The sequence below is a fragment of the Gadus macrocephalus genome, chromosome 1 (genome assembly GCF_031168955.1).
Source record: "Gadus macrocephalus chromosome 1, ASM3116895v1".
NCBI classification, from domain to species: Eukaryota; Metazoa; Chordata; class Actinopteri; order Gadiformes; family Gadidae; genus Gadus; species Gadus macrocephalus.
The window spans coordinates 19,721,921-19,747,611 of NC_082382.1; the positions used below are offsets into that span (position 1 = coordinate 19,721,921).

At 46.5% G+C, this 25,691-nt stretch overlaps 1 protein-coding gene across 4 annotated transcripts; it reads left to right on the top strand.

The window, feature by feature from the left end:
- Nucleotides 1–25,048, top strand: ccdc30 (coiled-coil domain containing 30). 4 transcript variants are annotated; one of them, XM_060051730.1, is made up of 28 exons: nucleotides 1–116; nucleotides 891–1,133; nucleotides 2,861–3,043; nucleotides 3,429–3,549; nucleotides 4,014–4,204; nucleotides 4,599–4,667; nucleotides 4,855–4,932; nucleotides 5,459–5,639; nucleotides 6,414–6,485; nucleotides 6,959–7,074; nucleotides 7,187–7,317; nucleotides 8,198–8,390; nucleotides 9,104–9,202; nucleotides 10,051–10,182; nucleotides 10,719–10,856; nucleotides 11,371–11,549; nucleotides 11,923–12,148; nucleotides 12,491–12,613; nucleotides 12,950–13,120; nucleotides 13,679–13,888; nucleotides 14,180–14,337; nucleotides 14,522–14,687; nucleotides 16,845–16,966; nucleotides 17,337–17,478; nucleotides 18,507–18,643; nucleotides 19,663–19,780; nucleotides 20,625–20,695; nucleotides 20,926–25,048. In XM_060051730.1, exons 2-28 carry the CDS (start codon nucleotides 1,119–1,121, stop codon nucleotides 21,116–21,118), a joined length of 3,735 nt encoding a protein of 1,244 aa, XP_059907713.1. In that variant the 5' UTR covers nucleotides 1–116; nucleotides 891–1,118; the 3' UTR covers nucleotides 21,119–25,048. The 4 variants fall into 4 exon arrangements, with proteins under 4 accessions (XP_059907713.1, XP_059907720.1, XP_059907707.1 ...); XM_060051737.1 differs by lacking the exon at nucleotides 1–116 and adding an exon at nucleotides 157–380 and having other exon boundaries at nucleotides 16,848–16,966; XM_060051724.1 differs by lacking the exon at nucleotides 1–116 and adding an exon at nucleotides 158–380.
- Nucleotides 25,049–25,691: the final 643 nt, after the last annotated feature.

A 25,691-nucleotide genomic window follows, 5' to 3' on the forward strand; every position in this document is an offset into this window, starting at 1 on the left:
GACTTTCCCGTTTCCCCCGTATCACCGACCAAAATGGTATGACCGGTTGCCTAGGCGCCTGCAGAAGCCAAATTATTTTCGCCACGCCTGTTCTCACCGCTGCCACCCGTTACCAGGTTTGTGCAACTTTTCATAAATAAGTTCAGACTGAAGTCGTATTGAGTGTCAATAAAAAGAAGCCTGGAGCTAGACTTGCTATTTGGCTTCATGTCCGAGGTATAACTATTTCACCTTCCCTGCTAGAGAAGCGTAGCTACGGCTAGCGACGTAGCCGTGGAGCGTCAACCAAATCAACTCTTGGTTGACCAAGTTTGCTCACCAGCCAGCGGATGCTTACAGTTTTCTAACGCGGTGTCTTACTGGCTGTCGTATAATATCATGTAAGGATGCATATTTTTCACAAACGTACACACCGTACCCCCGCCTAGCCAGCTAGCTCTGCAAGGGGATCATAGGGCGCTTGTGGCGATGAAAAACTCTTGTCAGACATTTTGGGATGAGGGGTAAACAGCCCACATATTTGAGCTCTTTTAACCCTCTTCCTGCTGAAACACACTGGCAGGCCAGCGAACATTTGCAGTCCTGATCCGTAGAGAGGGCCCACTAATAATGGCCAGTGTCTCTGGTATACGGTGTTTACAGAATACCACGTTGGTATTATGAAATGTCATACTAGAGACGTGGTGCAGAAAAACACAGCTAATCGGCTTGGCGCTCGCATTGCTTCTGAGGGTGCAGTGATGCGCCTCTGCTCGCCTCGTACTACAAGGTAGCTACTCTAATCTGGAGGATTAGTATTGTGTAACTACAGGTGCTGATTTGCTATACTGTATACGGTTACGGTCACACTGCACAGCTCTAAATGTATGTATTCCTCTTTTTGTTTACAGGTGAGCTACATAAAATAGTAATGGAGGAACTAGGACATGAATTGGACATGTTGGACTTGTTGGATTGAAGATCTGTACATCATTAAAAAATGTTCTTCAAACGAATGGACATCCTGAACGATGCCATATAGTGGACCTATAGAAGTCTATATGAGATCTTTGTTCTTGCTCTTGAGGAAAAGTTTCAACATCGAACAGATGCCTCCTCCTCAAACCTAATGTGTGACCATGGAACATGAAGAGGTAACACACACACACACACACACACACACACACACACACACACACACACACACACACACACACACACACACACACACACACACACACACACACACACACAGTCGATAAACGTCTCCCTGACGAAAGACGATGACTATTGTTTTTTATATATTAAAAGATTCCCATTGAAAACACTGTAGTCAGGCTAATACTATTTTATGTATGTATATATATCTATGTAACGCATCAAACAATAACATCATTAAAGACATTTAAAAATTACTTCTATTTTATTCAATGAAAGTGAATTGAGTCCCAGTTCATCAGTCAATGTGGCAGAGGAATCTATCAATCCACAAATATATATTTTCTATAGAAAAACAGCAACGCCCACTTCCTCATAGCATCAAAATTCTGCATTTGGTCTCATCTTTAAATACCAGAAGGTACATGAGACCTGATGCTCCTGGCCTGGCTGGGGCCGTGTCCCCCACCACAGCTGTCCACGGCCTGTGAATGAGATGCCCACTCGGGTTACAGGGCCTGTGAATGACAGCATTGTGTTTGGTGACAGGTGTGAAGCGCCTGGTCGTCCTCCCTCAGCGCGCTATAGGTGCCTGCCGCGCGTGGCGATAGGGAGCATGATGCACGCTGGCCGACCAAGCTTGATTTTTGTCGGGGAGAGACCTTCTGACCTCGCTAGCGGGTTGACTTCAGCAGCTCCGTGTCGAACGGAGCGACTGGCAAAAATAAAAGATGCATATTTTCCCCCTTGTGTCATAATGCGAGTATAGCACTCTTGAGTAGTCTTACAATGTATTTTAGGGGCAGAAAGACAAGAGGCTAATTACTTTCCAGTATGCTCCTAGGGCCGTAGACATACCACACATGGTTGCTGGCGGATACTCTTCTTCTGCCTGGGCTTCTATTGACCAAGTAGAAGAGGTAATGACATGGATCGAGCACTAAAGGAGATGAGTCAGGCGACTTGCTGAAGTGAACCTGATTCCCACAGGTTCACCTGCAGAAATTGTGGATGAAACCGGGATCCCTTTCCGCTAAGATAATATTCAGTAATATCTAGAAAAAAAAGAAAAACAAACTTGCAGGTTGTCAGCAATAGCCGGTACAGCTTTACTGTATTAAATATATATTAGAGAATACACACATTTATTTTGCACCATCTAGGCTAAATGGCTTGTTGGCATGAACAGCAATATTTGATGAATACCAAAACAATCAATACCATAAACTAGAGCTGTCAAGCGATTAAAATATTTAATCGTGATTAATCGCATTAATGTCATAGTTAACTCACGATTAATCGCAAATTATTTTTCTATGCTAAATATCCCTTGATTTCTTTGTCCCATAATTCTTCTCATTTTAATTCTCTTATCAACATGATGAAGTGCATCGGCTTGCCTTGTGCAAATGATTTTTTATTGATAACAACATTGGCATATACTGATCAAAACAGGACGATACAAAAAAAGAGCCTATAGTGCAATTAAACGACTGCTTTGAACAAATGTCATTTGAACATAGCAGTCAGGCTACTGCTTCTTTGTTTTGAGCCAAAAAAAAAAAAAAAAAAAAGTTAATAACACGTTTAACTGACAGCTCTACTATAAACCAAAAAAAATCAATAATCTATGTCCAGCAATCGTTGCGTCTCAAATGGCTGTAGCACCCTATCTCAAGTTCTCCTGGGCTGGTTGGTGGTGGTGTTGGGTGGGGGCGTCCAGGTGCGGACGGAGCTGGACCGGATCGCTGCGCGGCTGCAGGACGATGGCCTGGCCCCGGCGGCGGGCGCCGAGGAGCGGCAGTGCCACCTGTGGCGGGAGCTGGTGGGCAGCGAGGGGAAGCTGCTGGCCGCCTCCCAGGAGCTGCAGGCCCTGCGCACGCAGCAGGCCGGCGAGATGAAGGAGGTGAGCCGCGACATGGGCACCAGCTACGCTAGTTCACAGCTTCTTTGCAAGGCCACGGGTCAGGAGGTTCAACTCGCAGAGAGAAGATGTTTCAACTGTCGTGAGAGAGAGACAGTTACAAAATGTCTTGCATCCAATAAGTTGCATGGTGTGCATAGTGTACTTTAATGCTGTGATATACATTATGGTATTACAATGTTGTGTTTGCAACTTGTCTGTACCCTAATTTATCTATATCACTTCAGTGTCAATAACAGGTGTGTGTGTGTGTGTGTGTGTGTGTGTGTGTGTGTGTGTGTGTGTGTGTGTGTGTGTGTGTGTGTGTGTGTGTGTGTGTGTGTGTGTGTGTGTGTGTGTGTGTGTGTGTGTGTGTGTGGGGGCCCAGGTGGAGAGCTACGTGGAGCACATCAGGGGTCTGCTGGAGGAGAGGGAGATGCTGACAACGGAGTACGAGAGAGACAACGAGCAGCTGCGCCTGGAGCTCAAACAGAGCCGGCTCCTGCACGGTACCGCACCAACACACTGTTCACCACAGCTGCCCACCACTGCTGCCCACCACAGCTGCCATCACTGTTACTGTTTTCTGTTATCGTTGTGGTCGCCAATTGAATGCTGAATGGGGGGGTTTACATGCAAAAGAGTTTAGGCTAGGATGTATACTGTGTAAGTATTATGTTCATACTTTCAGATTTAGTTTTCTTCCTTTCCACCTGTTGTTACATAACATGCTACTGTTCGATCCATGTTATCAGTCTTTTTTTAAAATTAAGTTCACTATTTGGACCTCTCTCAACTCCCAAAGCCTATATGTAATATGAAGAGGCACCAGAAGCATGAACTGAGTTAAATCCCCCCCTGTCATTTTCATGTCTTTGGAAAGCGACAAGTACCTCTTTGTCACAGACGTTTCGTCCCAGTCATAGGAGTCCAGCACCTGACCTCTTCCCCTCCGTCTTCTCCGTTCTGCCAGAGAACCAGAGCAAGGAGCTGGTGGAGCTGCTGTCCCAGGAGGGGCTGGGGGACGTGGGCCTGAGCAGCCCCAGCGAGCAGGTGGCCTACCTGCTGGTGGAGAGGGCCACGCTGCTGGAGAGGCTGGAGGCAGCCGAGAGGAGGCTAGACTCCCAGAGCCTCACCGGCAGCCTGAGGGAGGTCCACCTGCAGGTACACAGATTTGGGATTGGGCCTTTTTACACAGACTTGGGATTGGGCCATTTTACCCCTTACCCCTTCAAAACAAGGGGGAGGGGTAAGGAGAAGGGGTAAGGGGTAGAAATGGGATTGGGCCTTACCATCGTCGTTTCACTTTCTGTTTCAATTCATTATCAGTTTTAGTTTCATTTCCAAGGTTAATTGTCATATGTTTATCGATGGAGACGCGAGCAGCAGTTCATGAAGGCATAAAGACAAATCTGGAATTTCAGGATTGCTAAACAGTTGTTTAAATGGTTGAAACGGTTCTGATGTTGTGCTTTTTAATGCACCACAAAACAGGATAGCGAACTTTGACATTTAACAGCCTTCCCCTCTCGCCCATGCGCTGGAATCACCCCGACAGGAGGAGGTTGAGCACGTCCGCCGCACTTTGGGTCAGGAGCTGCTGAAGACCAGAGACAACATGACAAAGGTGAGAACGTTCGCCCCAACCAGGACATTGACCTCCCGCACGGTTCTTCCTCCATCCAGGCCTGACCTTTAAGTTCTGAGGGATGGAAGCCAGTAAGAGAGCCCTAGACGGCGTACCACCAGTGTTGCTGACGTGTTGTGTTGTTTGCTCTCCATCCCATCCACACACCGATCCGTCTTCTCAACAGTGTTCGAGTCAGAGCACCTGGAGGAAGCTGTTTGGTCCCAGAAGATCCTCTGCTCAGAGCAGGCTCACTAGCGTCCCCGTAGGTCCTCACTATACCCCCCATGGTTTAAAGTTTAAACTAACCACTCACCCGTTCGAGAACCGCAGGCTGACGTTGGAACGCTGGCCAGCTTATTGCCACCACCACCTACTGCCGCTACTTTACTGCTCTCGTTTTCTTGTTCCACTGAGGGTGTTTTTCTTGGATTGTCATGCCAACATCTGCATGCAACTAATCGGTCTTATATAGACATTTATACCTGAAAGGTGTTCAATACTTGTGATGGGTGCATTGGCGCATGATTCCCCCTCAAGCAGCATGTCCACTTCCTGTTCGCGTTGCTACTGACTCTTTCCTTTCCTCAGGCGCGTCGGCACGCAGCGATACACGGACGCTGGGCCTTACCGTCCGTCGTTCAGTTTAAAACTATGTTTACCCCCGAGCACGGCTCTCTCAACGCCAGCCCCCCTACCCTCCCAGGGGCCCTGCATGGTGTGCTCTCTTTTCCCCTCCATCATCGTCGCCTGAGCTCAGCGGATGATTGTGGTGTCTCCACCACGAACAGCTCCACGAGGAGGAGGTGTCCCAGGAGAGGGGAGGGCGCCAGGGCCTGGAGCGGGACCTGGAGGAGGCGTCCCGGCGGCTGGCCATGGCCCACCAGGACATCCGCAGGCTCACCGCAGAGCTGGACGCCGCCAGGAAGAACCAGCAGGACCACGACGGCGACGGCAGCCTGGGACTCAGTGGTAGGCGCTCACACCAAATACAGATGAGCTCAATGATGTGAACGGGACATGTTTTAACACAGGGGGCTCATCCGTCTTTTTACACTGGGGTGAGGTGGTGTTTTTTTTCTGTGTTAGGCTGAAAGGGGTTCGAGAGGGAAGATGGGGAAGTCGAGTTGCAGGATTTATCCAGTCTGATCATTTAGTCGCCCATTAATCCTACCTCTTGGTTGTACTTGTTCTGGAATTTTCCCCTGTACTATTAATAGCAGAGGTCCTTTATGGAGACATTAGCCTCATTCACAAGTTACATTGTCATTCTTCTGTACTTTCTTTTTGTAAATTACTTCCAGGCAAATGTTGATGCATCATAGAACCAACTATGACGTTATGTAATGATCCCATTTTTCTTTCTCCCAAGTGCTTGAACCATGGTCAGACTCCCTATGAAACATTACAAAATAAGCGCCAACCCAGACCCTAGAAAATAAATGATTGCTTGGCTACAGTTTCTAATACACAGACACGTTGCCTAGCAACTCTTTCAAATTGTTGTCGAAAACCAATCCGAGCGATACCAGCGAGTTTAAGATTCTCCTTCAGGACAATTCAGATTCATAGTATATATACAATGTCAAACTGTGAACCGAAGGGTACCGTTTCACATTTAATTCTCTCCCAATTTTCTATGTGTAGCTATGAGCGTGTTGGAGAAATTTTTAATGAATTCATGGTCAGGATACCAGAGCACACAGTTCCAACCGTCTTAATTTTATTATTTCTTCCTTATCACAGGAGCTGAGCTGGAGCGAACAGAACAGGAAGTGGAAAACCTGAGGAAGGAAGTGGACAAACTGAAGCACTGTGGTGAGACAAATATGAGTGTAACTGTATGTGGGAAAGCATGATGAGATGTTAGAACTTTGCTCAGCTTGACAAAATACTTTTTCAAACTGCACAAAAAAACTGCATGATTCATAAAACAGATTTTCTATTTTTCACCTCTTCCCTTTTTGAATGCCTACATGTCTGCCTTTATGTAGCCACATTTTGAGTCACTGGAGCCAAACATTTGGAACCTGATCCAAGGCATTTCACTCAACCACAACAAAACACGATCGTGAAGCTATGGCTATGTTTCCTGCAGAGATTGGTTTTCATGAACACTGTGTCGCAGTGTTCATGAACACTTCATGAACACTTCATGAACACTGGTTGTTCCACATACCTTTTGATCCGGTTACCCGGTTCAACGGTCACTGGCTTCAGAAGGTCCGTAGTTCAGATGTCATGTAATGTCGATGATGGTACGTGTAATCATGCTGGCTGATGTTCCCTAGACATGGTGGAGCTGCAGAAGGCCAGAGACCAAAACGAAAGGCTGGACGGGGAGATACGTGTTCTGAGGGAGAGGGTACGAGCGTTAGACACCGAGAAGAAAACCCTCCTGGACAAGGTTAGCATTCACCAAACACTAATACATGCACTCATCTCATTGAACTGCTAGTGAACTCTCAGCGCAGGCCAAATGCTCATGATGTTTGTGTATCCCTTTTATATTCATGAAGCTGGCACAGCAGGAGCTAGAGCAAGCTTCCTCTGTCAAACCACAGCCACAAGGAGAGGGGAAGGGGAGAAGTGGAGAGCTTCAGAGCAATGTGGCCCCCTTGTGGAATGAAGAGGAGCATGTCCACAAACGGTACACTCATGCACCCTTCTCCTAAATATTGGTTCATGTTGCATCCCTATTTAGTTGTATAGGATTATAGTCTCAATATACAGCACCAGCCTATACCAAGGTCACACAATGCATTTAAATTCCCTTGGTCCAGCTCACTAAAATGACATCCCTGGACAGCATTTTTTTGAACAAATTAGATATCAAACGTAATAACCTATAATTCTCCAGACACACGGCTGTCCCCTTCATTTTGATGTTTATGATTCTTTAAGACTGATATTTGTGTAAGGAAACAAAAGCAGAATCCCAATCCCATGCACATGCAACAAGCTAGTTTATACTGGCCTGGCTATCTGACAGTAGAATTACTATCTGACACTAGTTAGCCGACACTACACTAGTTAGCTGATACTATCCTAGCTAACCAAAATTTTTCTGTATAACTGACACTCGGCTGGCTAGCCGACATTAGGCTGACACTACACGAGTTAGCTGTCACTAGCATATATGCTGATACTAGGTTAATTAGCTGATACTATGCTAGTGTTCTGACACTATGCTAGTGTTCTGACACAGGGCTAATCAGTGGTCACAATGCTACTTAGCTGAAATGACACAAGTTAGCCGTCAGTACCCTAAATAGTTAACACTCTGCTAGTTAGCTGACACTAGCATAGTGATGTAGCTGACACTACTCTAGCTAGCTGTCACTACCCTAGAAGCTTACACTCTGCTCTATAGCTGACACTAGCATACTGATGTAGCTGACACTACTCTAGCTAGCTGTCACTACCCTAGAAGCTAACACTCTGCTCATTAGCCGACATTGGCATAGTAAGCGGACACCAGGCTAATCAGCCTCCACGATGCTAAGTGGCTATCACACGTCTTGCTCCAGGTGTCGCGAGGCGTTGGAGGACGGCCGCGTGCAGCTGCGGGAGCTGCAGCGGCGGCTGCAGAAGCAGCGGGCTGACCAGGAGGAGCTGGTGGAGAGGAACGAGGAGCTGGAGGCCCTGGTGGGGGAGACGCAGAACGCCAGCAAGGAGGAGCGGCAGCGGCACGACGGGGAGCTGGAAGGCCTGCGCAGGAAGGTAAGACAGGGAGCCAACAGTGGGATCACGCTGGGGGGGGGGGGGGGAACATGGTGACTGTGGAGAGCTGCTCTCTGATTGGACACTGAGGATTGTTTGATTGATTTGATTTGACCATTTTGATCTAAAATAGGAACAGCACTCTGTGTCATACATTAAAATACATAAATAGTCAGGGATGACACATTAAAGCCCGAAGGCTTAGTGGTTGGAGAGAGAATGCTTTTTTGAATATATATTGTATTATATATTTCCTGCTATGGTATTGGAATACTTTTAATATAGTATAGAGGTAAGATGTTAAGTGGTCAGGGGGTTTGACTCCTAACTGAAGGGTTCCTGGTTCGATCCCAAGTCTCCGTAGTATGTCGCCTACTTGTTGAACAGAATGACCTCAAAGTCACTCTGGATAGAAGCTAAATAGGAGAACAGGCATTAGTGGACACTGCGTAAAGTTACACATAGTAACTTCCGTGTGTGCGAAAGACCAGTTTAATGAGTTTTATTTATTAGAATTCAACACAGCCTCTTTCTCCGGGTCTAATTAATTCCTGTGTTGCTCAAGACATTTCCCTGATGGTGTACTTTTTGTGGTGGATCATGGTTGGTGTGTGTTTGCGTGCGTGCATGCGTGCGTGCGCGTGCGCGTGATAGAGGGAGAAATGGAGACAGCTCCCAAATGTCTGACTAACGATGTGCGCTGGAACCACCAGATTAAAAGCCTCGAGGCAGAGCTGAAGAAGCAGTTTGCCCAGGACAGGCTTCTGAAAAACGTAGAGGAGAGCAAAGAGTCGGAGCCCTACTTCCAGCCGGTGAGTAGCCGATGGGTCGGAGCCAGTCATCAATCTTCCTCCTTTCCAAATTCATCAAAACAGGTCGATACCAAAGACATCACCCCTCAAGGTGGGACGTGGAATGAATAGTGTGTTTTTGGCCCAAATCCCCCTATAATAGGGTCAGCAGTGGAAACACGAACACTGATATACACACATTACAATGTGTTACTGCTGGTATTGCGCTTTGATTACAGCCCACAGACGGATTATTATTCCATTTATCTAGTCTCAAAGCAAGTGTTGTGCCGAGATTGTATGCAACATTCTGAAATGTACATAGAAGATAAGATAACACTTTATTGATACCCAGGCGAAGAAATGTGGTTGTCTACAGCAGCAGAATGGCAACCGAAAACAGAGATGCATAGTATAGTTAAGAAATGCAATACAATGAAATAAAACAGGGAAATAAATATTCTACCAAATGTCCGCAGTCTGCCTGTATGCATCCTTGATATGAAGATCGATGTGAGTCAATTTGGATTAAAGTATTGTCTTACTAAACTACAGGGAGGAGCTCGTCGGACTGTGTTGTGATTATGTCATCGTCATCACAGTCTAACTGTAAGGACATGTATCTAAAAAAAAAAACACTGAGTCCGTTCGGACAAAGGCTAACTTACTAATTAATAAGACAGTAGTGGTACAGTCATGATGAACCTGACCTCATCTGTCCAGCACACTTTGACCCTTTACCGTGTGTGTGTGTGTGTGTGTGTGTGTGTGTGTGTGTGTGTGTGTGTGTGTGTGTGTGTGTGTGTGTGTGTGTGTGTGTGTGTGTGTGTGTGTGTGTGTGTGTGTGTGTGTGTGTCCTCCGCGGCCAGCTGAGGGGCGTGGGCAGCAGCCAGGAGCGGGTGTCCCTGTTGGAGGCGCGGCTGACGGAGGAGAAGGACTGGAGGAAGCAGCTGGAGGTGGACCTCACCTCCGCCCAGGGAGCCCTGAAGAAGGACAAGGAGGTGGGAGCAGGGCCCTCACACAGACAGCACTGCCGCGCTCATGATGATGATGATGATGATGATGATGATGGAACTATTTTGTGTTTTTGAGGAAAATTTGTTAAAGGTTGAGAAAAAATGGGATAACATGAATAAATTATTAATATATATATTTTTTTTTTTTCAAGTTGACCGGCTGTGTTTAATGAAAACGTAAAGAAAATTGGTTGCATGTTGCATATTTGCATATATATTGCATTATATTTGCATATCAATTATTTATTTTGGCAAGCAATATACGTCAACAGTACATTCGTTTTCTAAAATGGAGGAAAATCATGCAGTGTTCTTTGTTGTACAATAATACAGCATAGTACTATTTAGTACTAACTACTACTGACATGTTATCAGTTTATATGTCAGTACTTGTACTAGTATAGAATATATATTATAGAAAAGCCTATTCTTCACTGTGTCAGCCCCATCCCATGTATTCGCGATGGTGCCAGTGTGTTTTATCCTTGTGTGTTTGTGTGTGTTTGTGCGTGCTGCTGAAGGCCCTGCAGATGGGCGAGCGGGAGCTGAAGAAGCTGAGGATGGAGGTGAACAGTCTGCAGACCGAGTGTCAGCAGGGGAAGACCCTCATCAAGAGCCTCACGCAGGTCAAGGGAGAGAAGGCCGTGCTGGAGGAAAAGGTCTGGAAAATATTGAATACATTATCTTGACCCAACTCGAGAGTGTCGTTGTTTTAAAAGTTACAGTCGGAGAAATATTGCTTTATAATAATAATAATAATAGTAATTTCCAGATTCCAACCTGCTGCTGCTAACTGTCAGTCTTTGGTCTCCCTAAGAGATAATAATTTTTTGATTTGATATTGAATAAATTTGGATGTTTATTTTGTATGTCTCAGACTTGCATTCTTTCTTATTTTCCTTGCATTATCTTTCGATTTAGATTTTTTGTCCATATGTCCTCCGGTTTGGGTTTGTAATCAAAGTAGACCGGCATAAATATAGTTTATACTAGTAGTTTACAAGGTCCTGGTATACTGAGTATGTACTTGAACACTGAACTTAAACTTCAACGTGTGTGTGTGTGTGTGTGTGTGTGTGTGTGTGTGTGTGTGTGTGTGTGTGTGTGTGTGTGTGTGTGTGTGTGTGTGTGTGTGTGTGTGTGTGTGTGTGTGTGTGTGTGTGTGTGTTCCAGTTGGCCCAGTTGGAGCGCACTCACGCCCGCCTGCAGGGTGAGTTGGAGCGCCAGAGGGAGAGCGGCGGGGCCAAGGAGGACCTGAGGGAGAGCAGGGCGGAGGTGGAGCAGCTCAGGGACCAGACGTACCGGCTGACCTCTGAGCTGGCCAGCCTGAGGACGGCCCACGACGCTCTGAGGTGGGCCTGGAGCTCGCGATAGCATGTAGCTCATCTCATCTCAGCACCAGGGTCAAACTCCCTATGGACCTGGCTATGAAGTAGTCTTTCTGAGATGAAGTGAAAGTTTGATTTAAGCTAAGCACCACGTCATATAGAACCGGGATATTAATATCTCTAACTGGGTTGTTTATGATCAACCCAGTTAGAGATTGTAGGTTTAAATAGGAAATAGGAAATGCAATGCGTGGGTGGGGGTGTGGGTGCAGATCGCAACTGCGGCTGCGGTGTGTGCATGTGCACTCTGCAGCTAGTCGTAAGCATCTGATCCAATGCGGGCGGGAGCATCCTGTTAACCCCTTCCTGGCTGTTCTCCTGTCGCCCCCCCATCCAGAGAGGAGCTGGGGGCCGAGAAGCTCCAGAGCAGCGGGCTCCAGGCGGACCTCCGCTCCGGGGCCCAGGAGACGCTGTCGGCCCAGGGGGAGAGGGACAGGCTGGGCCTGGAGGTCCAGCAGCTCCAGCAGCGCCTGGAGCTGCAGCTGGAGGAGCATCATGCCTCCACGAGGAGCAGCAGCCAGGAGCCTCTGACCAAACCTAGTCCCGGGGGTCCAGTGGAGCAGGTACATGGCCCGGAGTGCTTCAACACACCTGTCAGGGAGGATACGGTTTTCCATTGACACATATGAGGGAATTCCTAAGACGTCAACCAGATGAGCCACTGTGAATAAGCACAACTTGCACATCATCTGTAGAAAACATTTGTATTAAAAGCTCTGAGGGTACAGGACAATGTAGTTGGTGTGTTTGACTCCTAGTTGAGGAATTGGGTTCGATCCCTGATGTCTAGAAGCAGCAGGACCATTCCTCCAGCCCCCCTACCTGCCTATTTACCACATGCATCTGAATCCCCTGTAAGTGGCGTTGGATGTGAAGCATGTGCTAATCAGCTAAATGCTACCCAGCTGCCCAGCGTGAAGCGGGACCCGGCTGGCCTGCAGGCCGACCTGGAGGAGGAGAGACGGCGGTCCGCCCGGCGCCAGCTGGCCCTGCAGGCCCAGGCGACTGAAGCCCAGGCCCGTGCCAAGGTACTCCCCCCGCGTTCACGCCTAAAATGTCTATACATATGGAAACACTTGCTTTGAGATTAGATAAATGGAATAATAATCCGTCTGTGGGCTGTAATCAAAGCGCAATACCAGCAGTAACACCTCAACACTCAACTTCTAAATCAAAATGTTCATGTCGGCACTGTCATATTATCCACTTTTATTTAGCATTTCCTTTTTTAGTTACTTATTTTATCTCTGAATGGCCTTTTGTTCTTAATGAAGCTAAATCAACAAACTGGCCGTACCTCCATACGAACCCCATCTAACATTTAGTATAATGCTACCCCCCTGGCCGGCCTCCTTCTCCCCCAGTCTCAAGACATGGTCCTGGGCCAGAAGGCGGAGGAGGCCCGGCAGCTGAAGCAGGACCTCCAGAGGGTCCAGAGTCTGTTCACCTCGGCAGAGCGGGAGCTGCGCTACGAGAGGGAGAAGAACGTGGACCTGAAGAGGCACAACGTGCTGCTGGACCAGGAGAAACTCAAGGTGTGGGAGATGAACGTTGGGGCTGTGGCCGTGTGTTGGGTTGTCCTGGGAGACGTTGCACAATCATACTTTCACTGCTTAGTGAAAGTATTAAGCCATTTTGTGGCTTAATAGTCGGAGTGTGCTGACATTTCGCACACTCGCACTTTCAAACCATTCCCCGCGTCTCTTCACTGCCCGGTCCATTAAGGGACAAAAAAAAGCCCATACTATTTTTTACTTACATTTGTTTTCTTTCTGAATCAATTTGGTGTGCATACGTTAATTTATAAATCTATATTTCCTTGTCAAGCTAGCATTTATCTAAAAGTATTATAGGTCCCATGACATGCCACCGGCTTGTAAGGCTAATCACACTCACACCTGGTGGCATGTCATGGGACCTTTAAGTGTCCCCCAGTGGGTGTTTAAACCATCCCTACTGGATGTTTAACACACCCTTAATGGGTGTTTAAACCATCCTCATTGGGTGTTTAAACCATCCCCGGTGGGTGCTTAAACCACACCATGTTTCCATAACCAAGCTATCTCCTGTGTGTTTGTCCGTGCTCCTCCCAGCTGTGTGCGGAGGTGAAGCAGAGCGCGGCACGGTTGCTGCAGGTGGAGCAGAAGGTGCAGGGTCTGGGCAGCGAGTGCGAGCGCCAGCAGCAGAGGATCCGGGAGCAGGAGCTGGAGCTGGCTCGAAGCTCCACCACCCGCAGTACCACCAGCAGCCTGCAGGAGGAGCTGCAGGCAGAGAGGGCTCGCCTCATCGCCGCGGACAAGAAGGTCAGCGAACGAAGAGTCTACTATACTACTAGCTTGATTTGCAGTGAACCTGGACTACTCCCTGGGTCTGTTTCAATACTGTTCCTCAATGCTAGGGGCTTAGACTTGATTAGCATTTATCACCAGCGGTATCGCTGCGCTGGAATAAGAGAGAGATTACGACAGATCTGCTGCTTCAGAATTACATTTTTCTGTTTGCATATGAAGCGGTCTGCGAAAGGTCCTGATGACAATAGAGTGGCTCACTTTAGTTCAAAGGTTAAGCAGGGGTGTCCTTCCTCCTCCCACCAGGTGGTGGAGCTGCAGCAGCAGCTGAAGAACTCGCAGCATCAACTACGAATGGAGGAGGCTCGCTCCGGGGAGAGCAGCCGGCTGGAGAGAGACACCCGGGACCTGACGGACAGCCTGTCCTCCCTGAGGGCCCAGCACCACGAGGACCACATCACCAGGTCTTTATTACACACATCACCACAACACAACTCACACCAGGAACTGCATTGTAATGGACGCGCTCTAATGTCGTCCCTCATCCCCCACCTCCCCCTCCTCCCGCACCTCCCCCTCATCCCCCACCTCCCCCACCTCTCCCTCATCCCTCTCGCCCCCCACTTCCTGCGTGGCTCCTGCTGACAGGAAGCTCCTGGAGCAGCGGGAGGAGGAGCTGCGGCAGCAGGTGCGCTCCCTGAGGCAGAAGGAGGCGTCGCTGGGCAGGAGCAACTCGGAGCTGGGCCTGAAGAGCCAGCAGCTGGAGAGCCGCCTGACGCTCCTGGAGGAGGAGCTCAGCCAGGCCCGCGAGGAGGTGAGGGGGGGGCCGAGGAGGTCTGACAGGCTCAGCTAGTAAGGGTTAGCTTTGGAAATAATAACAATAAAAGGTTTATGTTATATAGCACCTTTCTCACTCTCAATGTCGCCTTACAGATTCATGAGCACAGACAGAGCAAGACAGCACCACAAGAAGTACAACAACCCAAATAAAAATAGAAATAAATAATATAGACAGAGGGGGGGGTCTAGAGAGGTCTATGCATTGGTGGAAGAGGAGATGTGTTCTTGAAGCAGAAAGGTCTTGAGATGAACTTTAAGGAGAGGGAAGGAGGGACAGTCACGGAGGGAATTGAGGAAGGGAATTCCAGAGTTTGGGGGCCATGGCGCTGAAAGACCTGCCACTGAGGATAGAAAGTTGGGTGCGGTGGACAGAGAGGAGATTTGGTTACATGATGTGAAGGGAGCGGGATGGAGTATAAGGGGTAACTGGTAGCTACAGTGTGTGCTTTGTGTTGGCTTTGGTGGCCTCCCTAACATTGTGTTTGCTTTGGTAGCTACACTGTAGCTTTGGGGTATCTTTGGTAGCTACACTGTTGCTTGGTTAGCTTTGGTCTCCAGATTGTAGTTTGTGCACTTCTGTCTCCCCAATGGATTGCCACAGATCACTTTGCCATGTGGTGGAATCTAATCTACACTCAGACACTATATTTCACAAGAAAGAGATGCATCTACCTATTTTATAATATATAATAATTTGTTTATTTATGGTTGCCAATTGCCATGGTGCTCCGTGGTGTGGGTCTACACGGAACCATAGTCAACACTTCTCGTTTAAAACAACAACAATCTAATCCGTCCCCCATATGCCACCGCAATCCGTCATGTCTGTCCCACGCTGGTTGAGGCTAAAGAAATCCAATCCGTTTTAAAACTTTTCTTTGGCCGAGAAAAGTAAACCTTGCCCAGATGACGCAGAGCATCAAGTGAGAGGAGGTTAAGTATGTTGTGTTGCTGGGAGACTAATCCAACCATAACATCTCCCAGTGACTGAAGCCAGTTCATTTCCTCCCTCGTCAAGTCCCCTCGGCCAGTCTGTGTTTTGAAGGGGCTTAACCCTCTGAAACGGCCCGTAGCTTCGCACACTTACTCCCAAATCATTCCCAACTGTTGACACAGCTTGTATGCACTGGTTTTCATCGAGAACTCTCTTCCCTGAGTCTCCGTTAACCGTAATCCCAGTGCAGAGCTGAATGAATCATTACTGTTTATTGTGTCAGTGAGTGGTGACTTCTCCTGGCTGTACTAACTGTACTAACAAGACACTTTAAAGAGTACTAGGCCGTTTTTTTCATTAGCCACCAGTTGGAAATACGTAAACATCTGGCTTGTGGATTGCTCAACTTTTTCCCAACTCCGGGGATGGTACCTCGGGCTTGGTCGGCGTTCATCGAGGCATAAAGGGGCAGTGTAGGGAGGGTGCTAGAGCAGCTAGGGGGGTAAACAGGGTGTTTCTAGTGTATTGGACAGACTTATTGCTGAATGGTTCTGGGTTTTGTCCACGGTCCCCTTGTTAATGACGAAGCTGAAGAAGCACTTTTTTGGATCTCTTTGGATAAAAGTGCCTGCTAAACGCTCGATAGTAGATAGAATAGGACTATGGAGAGAATCCACTCAATGGTGTATGTTTCATTTGCTTAATGAAACATACATTACAGACATCTCTAACAATATATTGTGACGTACCTTAAGTGTTTCTGTAGTTTTGCCACTGACAAACATGTGAAATCATCTGATTGGTCTCCAGAATCAGACCTAAGAATAGTCTGATGATAGCAAACAAGCTGAAAGCTGATATTGACAGCGAACCCAAATCAACACTGTGTACGCTGGTCACAATAGAAACATCCTTTCTCATTCTGAAAGCTTCATCCACCTGCGTCAATGAGTTTCTCTGTCAGAACATCCCCGTAGCCAAATAGGAAACAAGGCGTTACTCAGACGCCTTGATAGCAGAACTTCTGCTATCTAGGCGTCACTCAGACGCCTTGATAGCAGAACTTCTGCTATCTAGGCGTCACTCAGACGCCTTGATAGCAGAACTTCTGCTATCACATAGGACTGCTGTATCCCAAGCTTGCTGGGGCACTACCTGTTTTTTACCCAAGTGGGTGCACCGTGTGGTTTCCACCAGCAGAGGGAGGCGCAGAGCACCAACCATCAGCTGCAGGAGGAGCTGCTGTCCAGCCAGCAGGAGACAGACAAGTTACAAGGAGAGATACAGCTGGTCCTGCTACAGCTGGACACACACGTCAGGTAAGACTCACTCACTCACTCACTCACTCACTCACTCACTCACTCACTCACTCACTCACTCACTCACTCACTCACTCACTCACTCACTCACTCACTCACTCACTCACTCACTCACTCTGTGAAATAGCTTCAACTTGATTAAACATGAGCTCTTTTGTCCTCTAATCAAAGACTTTCTCAATCCATGGCCCTTATTCTTCTAGAGGCAATCTTGGTTCTAAACGCTAGCTAGCATTTAGAACCAAGATGGCCTCTAGGTGAATAAGGCCCATTCCCCAGCTCTTCCCCATGTGGTTTAAAATCCTGTGTGTGTGTGTGTGTGCCTGTGTGTGTGTGTGTGTGTGTGTGTGTGTGTGCGCGTCTGGTGCAGGAGGCACAACGAGAAGCAGGAGCAGCAGCGTAGCAAGCTGCGGCAGGCCCGGCAGGCCTGCCTGAAGGCCACAGGGCAGCGGGACCGCACCATCCAGAGGCTGGAGAACGACCTGGAGCTGGCCTCCAGCCTCTCCCTCAAGGTGCCCCCTCCCACCCCCTCTCTCTGCCCCTTCCTCCACAGAGTTAAGGCCTAGTTATGGTTCCACGTTGACGCAGCACAAGGGGGTTTACGGACCAGTTACGTCCTTGCGGAGTTCCACCGGCTTTGATTGGAGCCGCGTCGTCAAATATACCCCCCCCCCCCCCCCCCCCCCTCTTATAAAAATAAAATAAATAGGCTTCAAATTTTATTAAAAACTAGTTTTACTTGCACAAATTATGAAAGAAATAGCCCTGGTCCCAGTGATCTAATCTGGTGATGTATCTCAATAGAAAGCTAGTCACACAAACGAGACCAAAGAGAATGCTTCACATTCTCAGCAATTATTGGCAGGATTCAGAGTGATATTTCACAGTTGACTCGCTGCATCAACACCAGCACTTCTCCAACACTGACACCCTGCATGTACCCTCCTGGTGGTTTGGAGATCTGTTTTAGAGGATAAGGACGCCACCCAGTTGTCGAGGCTGTTTTTAGCATGGCACCAGTCTCCTCATAACACTCTGCTCCTCGCTCTCCTCTTCCCCTCCCTCCTTGTCTTCCTTCTCTTTCTCTTCTGCCTCCTTTTCCTTGTATTCTCCACATTTTTCCCCGTCATCCTCCTTATCCTCATCCCTCTCCCCTTCCACTCCTCCTCCTCCCCCCCTTGCTCCATCCCCTCTTCACTCCCTTTCTTCCTCTCTTCTTCTTCTCCTCCTCCTCCTCCCTCCCCCTACTGCTCCTTCTCCTCTTCATCTCCCATCCTTCCTTTCTTCTTCTTCTTCTTCTTCTTCTTCTTCTTCTTCTTCTTCTTCTTCTTCTTCTCCTCCTCTTCATCTCTTCTTCTCCTCCTCTTCATCTCCCATCCTTCCTCTCTTCTTCTTCTCCTCCTCCTCCTCTTCCTCCCTCTCCCACTGCTCCTTCTCCTCTTCATCTCCCATCCTTCCTCTCCCCCACTGCTCCTTCGCCTCTTCGTCTCCCCCCCCTCCTCCTCCTCCCCCCTCCCACCACCATGGGTGGTGTCTCCAGGAGAAGGAGTCGGTGCGTACGGTGATGGCTGAGAATGAGAAGCTGTTGGTGGAGAAGAGGGACCTGCTGCGGAGGACGAGCGAGGCTGAGGACCTGGGCAGCGCTGGCATGCGTACCGCCTCCACCGTGCAGCACAGGTACAGCCCCGCCCTCCATCCCCCATGATGCACCCTGCTAGGTACCGGTCCTCCATCCCACAGGATGCAACCTGCTAGTGACGAGGCCCCAATACCCCATGATGCAGCTTGGTAGGTACTTGTCCTCAATCCCCCATGATGAATCCTGCTTAGGTACGAGGTCCCAATCCCCCATGATGCACCTTGCTAGGTACTAGTCCCAAATACCCCATGATGCACCTTGCTAGGTACTATGCCTCAGTCCACCATTATGCAGCCTGCTAGGTACCAGGCCCCTATCACCCATGATGCCCCTTGCTAAGGACTAGGTCTCAATCCCCCATGATGCAGCTTGCTAAGTACAACCATGCCCGCAATCCCCCAAGGTGCACCTTGGTTTTATTGCAAAACAAACAAACAGGCTATATCATCTACTGGGCCTTAAATCGCATGCTAAAGCTAGTAATTTTACTGCAGGTTGTTGGATTCCTCCATTATAGCAAATGTGTGAATAATATGTTGAATACAATTGAATCAGGTTTTTTTCTTTTTACTATTATGATCATCGAAATGGTATCATTTCATAGCTATGATTTTTCCAAATAATAATACATTTTATTTGTTTCATGCGATAGAAATCATATAGGTTTAGTTATTAGTATATGCTACATGTGAACCTCCTAAGATGGCGCAGTTTGATTGGTTCGCTATCTCGGGATATTGGGCAATACTAGATGGAGTGAGATCTCAAACTTGTGATATCGTTTTCATCGCAAAATTTCCCCCTTTAAGCGTAAGTGACGGTCGTCTTTTCACGCTAAAAAAAAATACACGTTAAAGAAAACAAATAAATCCCGGCGTTCACGTGTAGTATATACTAAAAAAATTATTCACCTCACCTCTTCTGCGAATAATTGTTAAAAATACTGTAAGCTGTGCTGATGAACCGCTGTAACAGTGAAAGCCAGCCCAGAGAACGACCACTTCACCGTCCCATCCATCATCCTGTTACCCAATCAACTCCTCCACCTCTGCCTCAGGGTCAACGGCCTGGAGCAGGAGAACCGACAGCTGCAGGACAGGACGCTGAAGCTGTCCAATCAAGTGAGCTGCTTGGAGCGGGCGCTGAGGAACGTCCAATCGTTCTGCAGTCTGGAGGTAGAAGCCCCGCCCCGTTCTGCCGGATCATCACTAGCTCTAATATAAGACCCCTTCAAGGGATATATTTGAACTAGTTATACAGTGCATCTTTGTGACTTCCTGTTTGACAGAGTAATAGCGATATGTATGTTTATGTGACTAAACTGGTTTCAATGCGGGGGGGGGGGTGGTGGTGAACAACCGTCACGGAAGCGCCACGGCAGTAAATCGCCGAAAATAATAGAAACCATTATAGTCAATGTAGGCTATTCCACTGGTCTATTTTTGAGGGTTTGCCGGTTCGCAGCCGTGTCTCAGAACACTTCTACATCCAATCAGTTTGCATTTGCTCATGAATATTCATGAGCTCACATCGACCCCTATGCAATTCACGCTATTGATAACCCTATGGTATCACTAGCTAATCAGTGGCAAAGAAGAAATGAAAGTCTGCGTCGATGCCTCGTCTATTCTCTAATCGCTAGTCAAGTGTCGCGAGCGGACTGCGACGTATTTAATGGGTTATAATATTGATGTGTAGGGGTTGATAATAACTCGGGAATAATATTGTATGGGTCATTCTAATCATAATCGTTGTTTGCGATTCATATAGGCCTATTATAATCATGCACGTCTTGAGCCATCAGCCGCATCGTGTCCGTACCGCCTCCAGGGGGGATCGCAGTACGGAACACAGCCGCTTCGCTGCCGTGACGCTTCCGCCACGGTTCTGGTGGAACTTACTCATGGCACTGAGCAATGGTGACCGTTACAGGACGTTCTGATTGGCCGGTGCCTGCCTGACCGGAGAGGGGGGTGTGTGTAAACAATGGTTTTTTTTTCTTGGGGTTTGTTCGTTCAGCACGAGGTGAGGAAGATGTTACCCCCCGAGGGTCTGACCATGGACAGCATGCGCCAGTCCTCGAGTCTCAGGTAGCCCCTCTTTGTGTTTAAACTAAACATAGGTCCCCCTGTTTCACGCTCTACTGACTCATAACCAATCACGTGTGTGTGTGTGTGTGTGTGTGTGTGTGTGTGTGTGTGTGTGTGTGTGTGTGTGTGTGTGTGTGTGTGTGTGTGTGTGTGTGTGTGTGTGTGTGTGTGTGTGTGTGTGTGTGTGTGTGTGTGTGTGTGTGTGTGTGTGCGTGCGTGCCCGTGTCCAGCCTGACCTCCGGCGCCTGCGACCCCCTTGGGATCCTGGACGCCATCTGCCGGGTCAAGGGGGAGGGTCCCCGCGTCGCCCCGCCCAGCGCGCCCCAGTTCCAGCCCTCGGAGCTGGGCTACCTGAACGTCACGTCCCCCGGCCCCGGGGGTCTGGCGGAGACCCGGCACAGTGCAGAGCGCGACCAGGTATGACGGGGGGGGGTGGGGTGAGGACCACGACGGGGGTCTCCTGAGACGCCCTCCGCTCATACCCAGGTACTGGCGCCCTGTGCGTATTGTAATCACATACCACCACGCGAAGACGCTTCGACGCAGTCGTGAACCTGTTTTTGGTCGGTGTCGGGTTTTAGTGAGTGACCAATCACAGCCCTTGCTGCTGCGTTGCCTTGACGCAGTTTTTTGGGATGCGCACTTCAGGTCCTTGCGGTGGACGCAAGGAGGCTCCGCAAGGAAGTAATGGGTCCGTAAACCCTCTTGCGTCGTTGTGGAACCATAATCAGCCCTTTAGTGTGAAGGAGAAGACGGAGGAAGAGATGGGCATTGAGGGCACAATTGACAATGAATCGCCCACAGTGCAGTGACCCGGAACCTTTGAGCAAGTATTGGGGGTTGCACTGATGGGACATTTCTTGGTCAATCCTGATTCGATATTCCTGCACTATTCTATGTGGATGAAGATATTGAAAACGAATAATAATAATAATACAATGCTGTATTTACATAGACACTGCCGCATGGGATAAATGTATTGTATGTGTATACAGAAAACTTGGTCGTAAATATCGATTACTTTACCGTATCACAGCATTTCAGACTGAAAAACACATACTGTAGATGTGTGGCTTGTATCAAACGTCTTTTAAATCATCAAAGGTCAATGTTATATTGATATTGTTGTCCCAATCTAGAAAGTGGTAAACAAATCTTGGACGTGATAAAGTCAGGAGGAAACACAAGGAGGAGTATTGTTTTAAAGGTGGTCTCTCACTCCTCAGGGCAGTGTCTATGTAGCAGTCACCGAGGACACTGTAGATTATAGGGCTCTCTCCTTCAGTTAGATAGCCGCAATACAGTCCACGAAAGTGTGTGAGCAAGACCGTTGGGATGTGTCACATCCTAAAGCCTTTGACTGAAACCCTAATAATGCTGAGTACAAACATGACGAGGTAATCATGATGACATTGTGATCAGGAAAGGGATGGAAATGTAATTGTCACACGTGTTCTATGCTTGAATTGTGTCAAATTATAAAAGTTATTTTGTATTGGGACACCAAACATACAAAGACTAGATTTGTTGGGGCATTATCGGAAAAGATGTTGATCAATTGTATTTATTTATGTCAACATAAATAGCCTTGTGTATGTGTAGGCCTGTGTTACAAAGTACAATCAATTAACACTCTTTAACATGAGCACTTTAAAAACTAAACTTTTGGGTTTACATAGATATTTTGGTAGCAATGGAAATGCTAATGACAATGGCAGGAAAGCGTTCATAAGATAAACGTGTAACAGTCCCTTGGACATAAGGAAATCCACGTCAAGTTGTATGTTTACATATTGTTTTTACTTAAAATATCACGGTACTCCCACTAGAAACCTTTGAATGCATTTCATATTAATAATGAGCAGTATAATAGTTTTCCGATTCACCTGCAATAGAACACACGGAACGCTACGCTTTGGTTTAAAGTTCCACGCTCGTTTGAGAGCTTTCTAGCTAAAGGCACCAGAGTATTTACTAAACCCAGTGTGAAAGGCTAACAGCCGGCTAGCGTGTATGGCTGTATTTACAGTGGCTGAGTCTGGTCTCAAGGGGTTTAAGGACCATAACCTGAGTATTCAGCCATGAGGGTTGGTATCTATAAAGGTTGCTGTAAAGAACCCACCTATTTTGTATTTTAAATTAGATAAAAAGGTATGCTGTACTTTTTTTTTTTTTTGGAGATGTTTTTACCTTTAACATTTACAGAATAGTAACGTTTTTTTATGGAAACAGAACAACTCAATTAAGACGATGAAGCCACTTCTCATTGTGTCACTGTGCCTCAGCCTCAACTGTCATCTTGTGCGTGTGTCCTTATGGACAAAATTTTACCCGCTTTGACTTGTAAATATTTGGTTGTTTTAGTTTTTTGTTTGCAGAAACCTATTTTCATAAATAAAGTGAACTGAAACATAGTAGTGCTTTTCTGATATTTCTCAAACTCTTCTCTACCGCCAGGGAAGTCAAAGTCTGAGTCAGAGAGGAACTGGGATAGAATACAGAGGCTTTTGCCTAGAAATGCGAGTCATAAACACTCAAATCAGAAAAATGGCCAGACCACAGAAAGTGTCAAAATCAAACATGAACCGCTTTCGTGACGGTTCTTGTGGAAATTGGCCTTAACACACACACACGTTTGATATTGTTCTTGGGCAGGAATCCGTCTTTTAATTAAAAAAACATTGGCAATCAATTTGAGTTTATAACAGTCTGTTTATTAAACAAGGTAAAGATACAAAGGTTTTTTTTTCTTTAATTTTTTTTTTTTAAACATTGATAATTGTAGTTTTGCTTCTCAGTCCTGGCTGTGCATATTTAGTTGTCTAGAAACTGTATATGAAACCACAATGCAAGACAGGAAAAGGAGTCATAAATCTACACAATATATTTTGATAGAGAACATGGGTTAAACAGTTATTATACAGATTACAGCTTGGGTTACTCCATGCGGAAGAGATAAAAAAATAAACAAAACAAATGTCTACACGATTGAATACTGCAAAACACAATACACAGAGATGGAATAGATTGGTCGCGGGATGATAAAACAGTTAAGGCTTAGACGAAAAGAACTGGTGTAAAAACATGAATGTTAATACGATACAGGTAGACTAAAAATCATTACAGTAAGTTTATACAGAAATATACTTTTTTTTATAAAAACCCAAGTAGGATGGTTTATGAAAACATAAAATAGATACAATAGATGAGTTACATGTTTTACAGTACAGCAACATGTACAATTCCCCCTTATCTTGAAATAGAGGATCACGTTAGAGAGGCAGGGTCTGTTGTTGGCGTAGATGAGTTCTCTCAGGCCTTTTCAGGGCTTGAGTTTTTATTCTGTCTTTTTTTTTTTCGTTTTGTTTTGAAAACATACTTTATACTGTATATTTACCTTACAATATTTCTCAATTCCATCTCCAACTTTATTCGACTGATAGCACCTTTCATTGGTCCCCTGCTGAATACAGGGTGCCCGTTTACAAGCAGAGATGGAACTTCCTGTTAAGAAAGTAAAGGTCCTCTTGGGTATTTTTAAAGATGTGGCAGGACTTATACTTTCCGAAACTGGAATCGTGCACATCGGCCTATTAGTACCGTCCCGAGTGACCAGAGGTTAAAAGTTACATTAAAATACAACAAACAATACTGTATACAATGAAGGAATACTAAAAGTTTAAAAATAAAAACTATCGAGGGAGAAGCCTTGTGCCCACATTGTCAAAAAAGGCCCAAAGAATACGCCTTTATACTGCAGTTCAGTTCAAATGGGTAAAGCTTGGCATTATTTTTCATAGACGGAGTATAAAAATACTCTATTGGGACAGAATAGTTATACAATAACAGCTTCACATTTTGGTCAAATAATGAGCGGCCTATTTCAATCGAGTAACAGTTGAAACTTTTAGTTGAAAATAACATGGAGTTGATACAACTACACTGCATCAACAGAACACATTAGAAGCAGATGTCGGTAGCATTTATGAACAACATATTCTGAGTTAATAATTGATACATGAGCTCAAAAACCTTAAGGTTTGTATGGCACGGAAGGACCGTAATTGAATTGTTTATCGTCAAAGAATTTCAGCAAAGATTAAAACCATCAAATATGGTGCAATGGAAGATGTGGAAAACAGTATTTTTAAACTTTGTTTCGCCTACGTGACGGTATTTTTAAACCTCGATTCTATACTTTTTCAATATAATTTAGAGTCGTACAGACTAGAGTCGTTTCAATTGGTCCAGCAATTCAAAAGAATGCTTCATTCATCCCTCACCATATCTTTCAGTTATGTCCAAAAAAAACTTGCAGCATAACCAACATTGCAGCATGCTTCAAACACTCCGCCTCTGTGCCAAAAAGAGCTCCTTCAGCTCTGCAGTCCACCCAAATTATTGTCTTGGCAGCTGGCTAAAGCATCCTGCCCTGCTGGACCCAACAGAAAGACCTGGCTGATCATCAGTCTGGGCAACTTAAAATACTGGAGCTATCCTTAAATAATACACCACTTTAACAGCAGTCTTTTGAATTGTCTCCTACCGATTGCCCTTCTTTTAATGGAGGTGGATCTGACCCTGTAAACGTGTATATATATATATATATATATATATATATATGCGCGACATAAAAAAGAACAAATAAACAGTAATGGGAACGACTGTTGGTCTGGACATGGTCCGTAGTACTCCTAGCTGCCCCAAGTGATGCCATTTTGGCTCTCCTTTCTCCAAGACAACATGAGCCCGTAACCGCAAGGCCTAAAAGTGCTTAAGGATTATCTTTGGATGTGAACAGAGTACACCCAACAAACTCATTCAAAAAAGTATATTTCTCAATTTCTTTATAAGGGCTAATTTCATCTGGCACGTTTTTTTTCGAAACCCATTTCATGGAATTGAAAGAAACAAAACAAACGAGGACATTAAAACTGAAAGGGGCTGATGCATCCGGCAGCGAACATAACGCCTACCAAGGTGCGGACTGAATCTG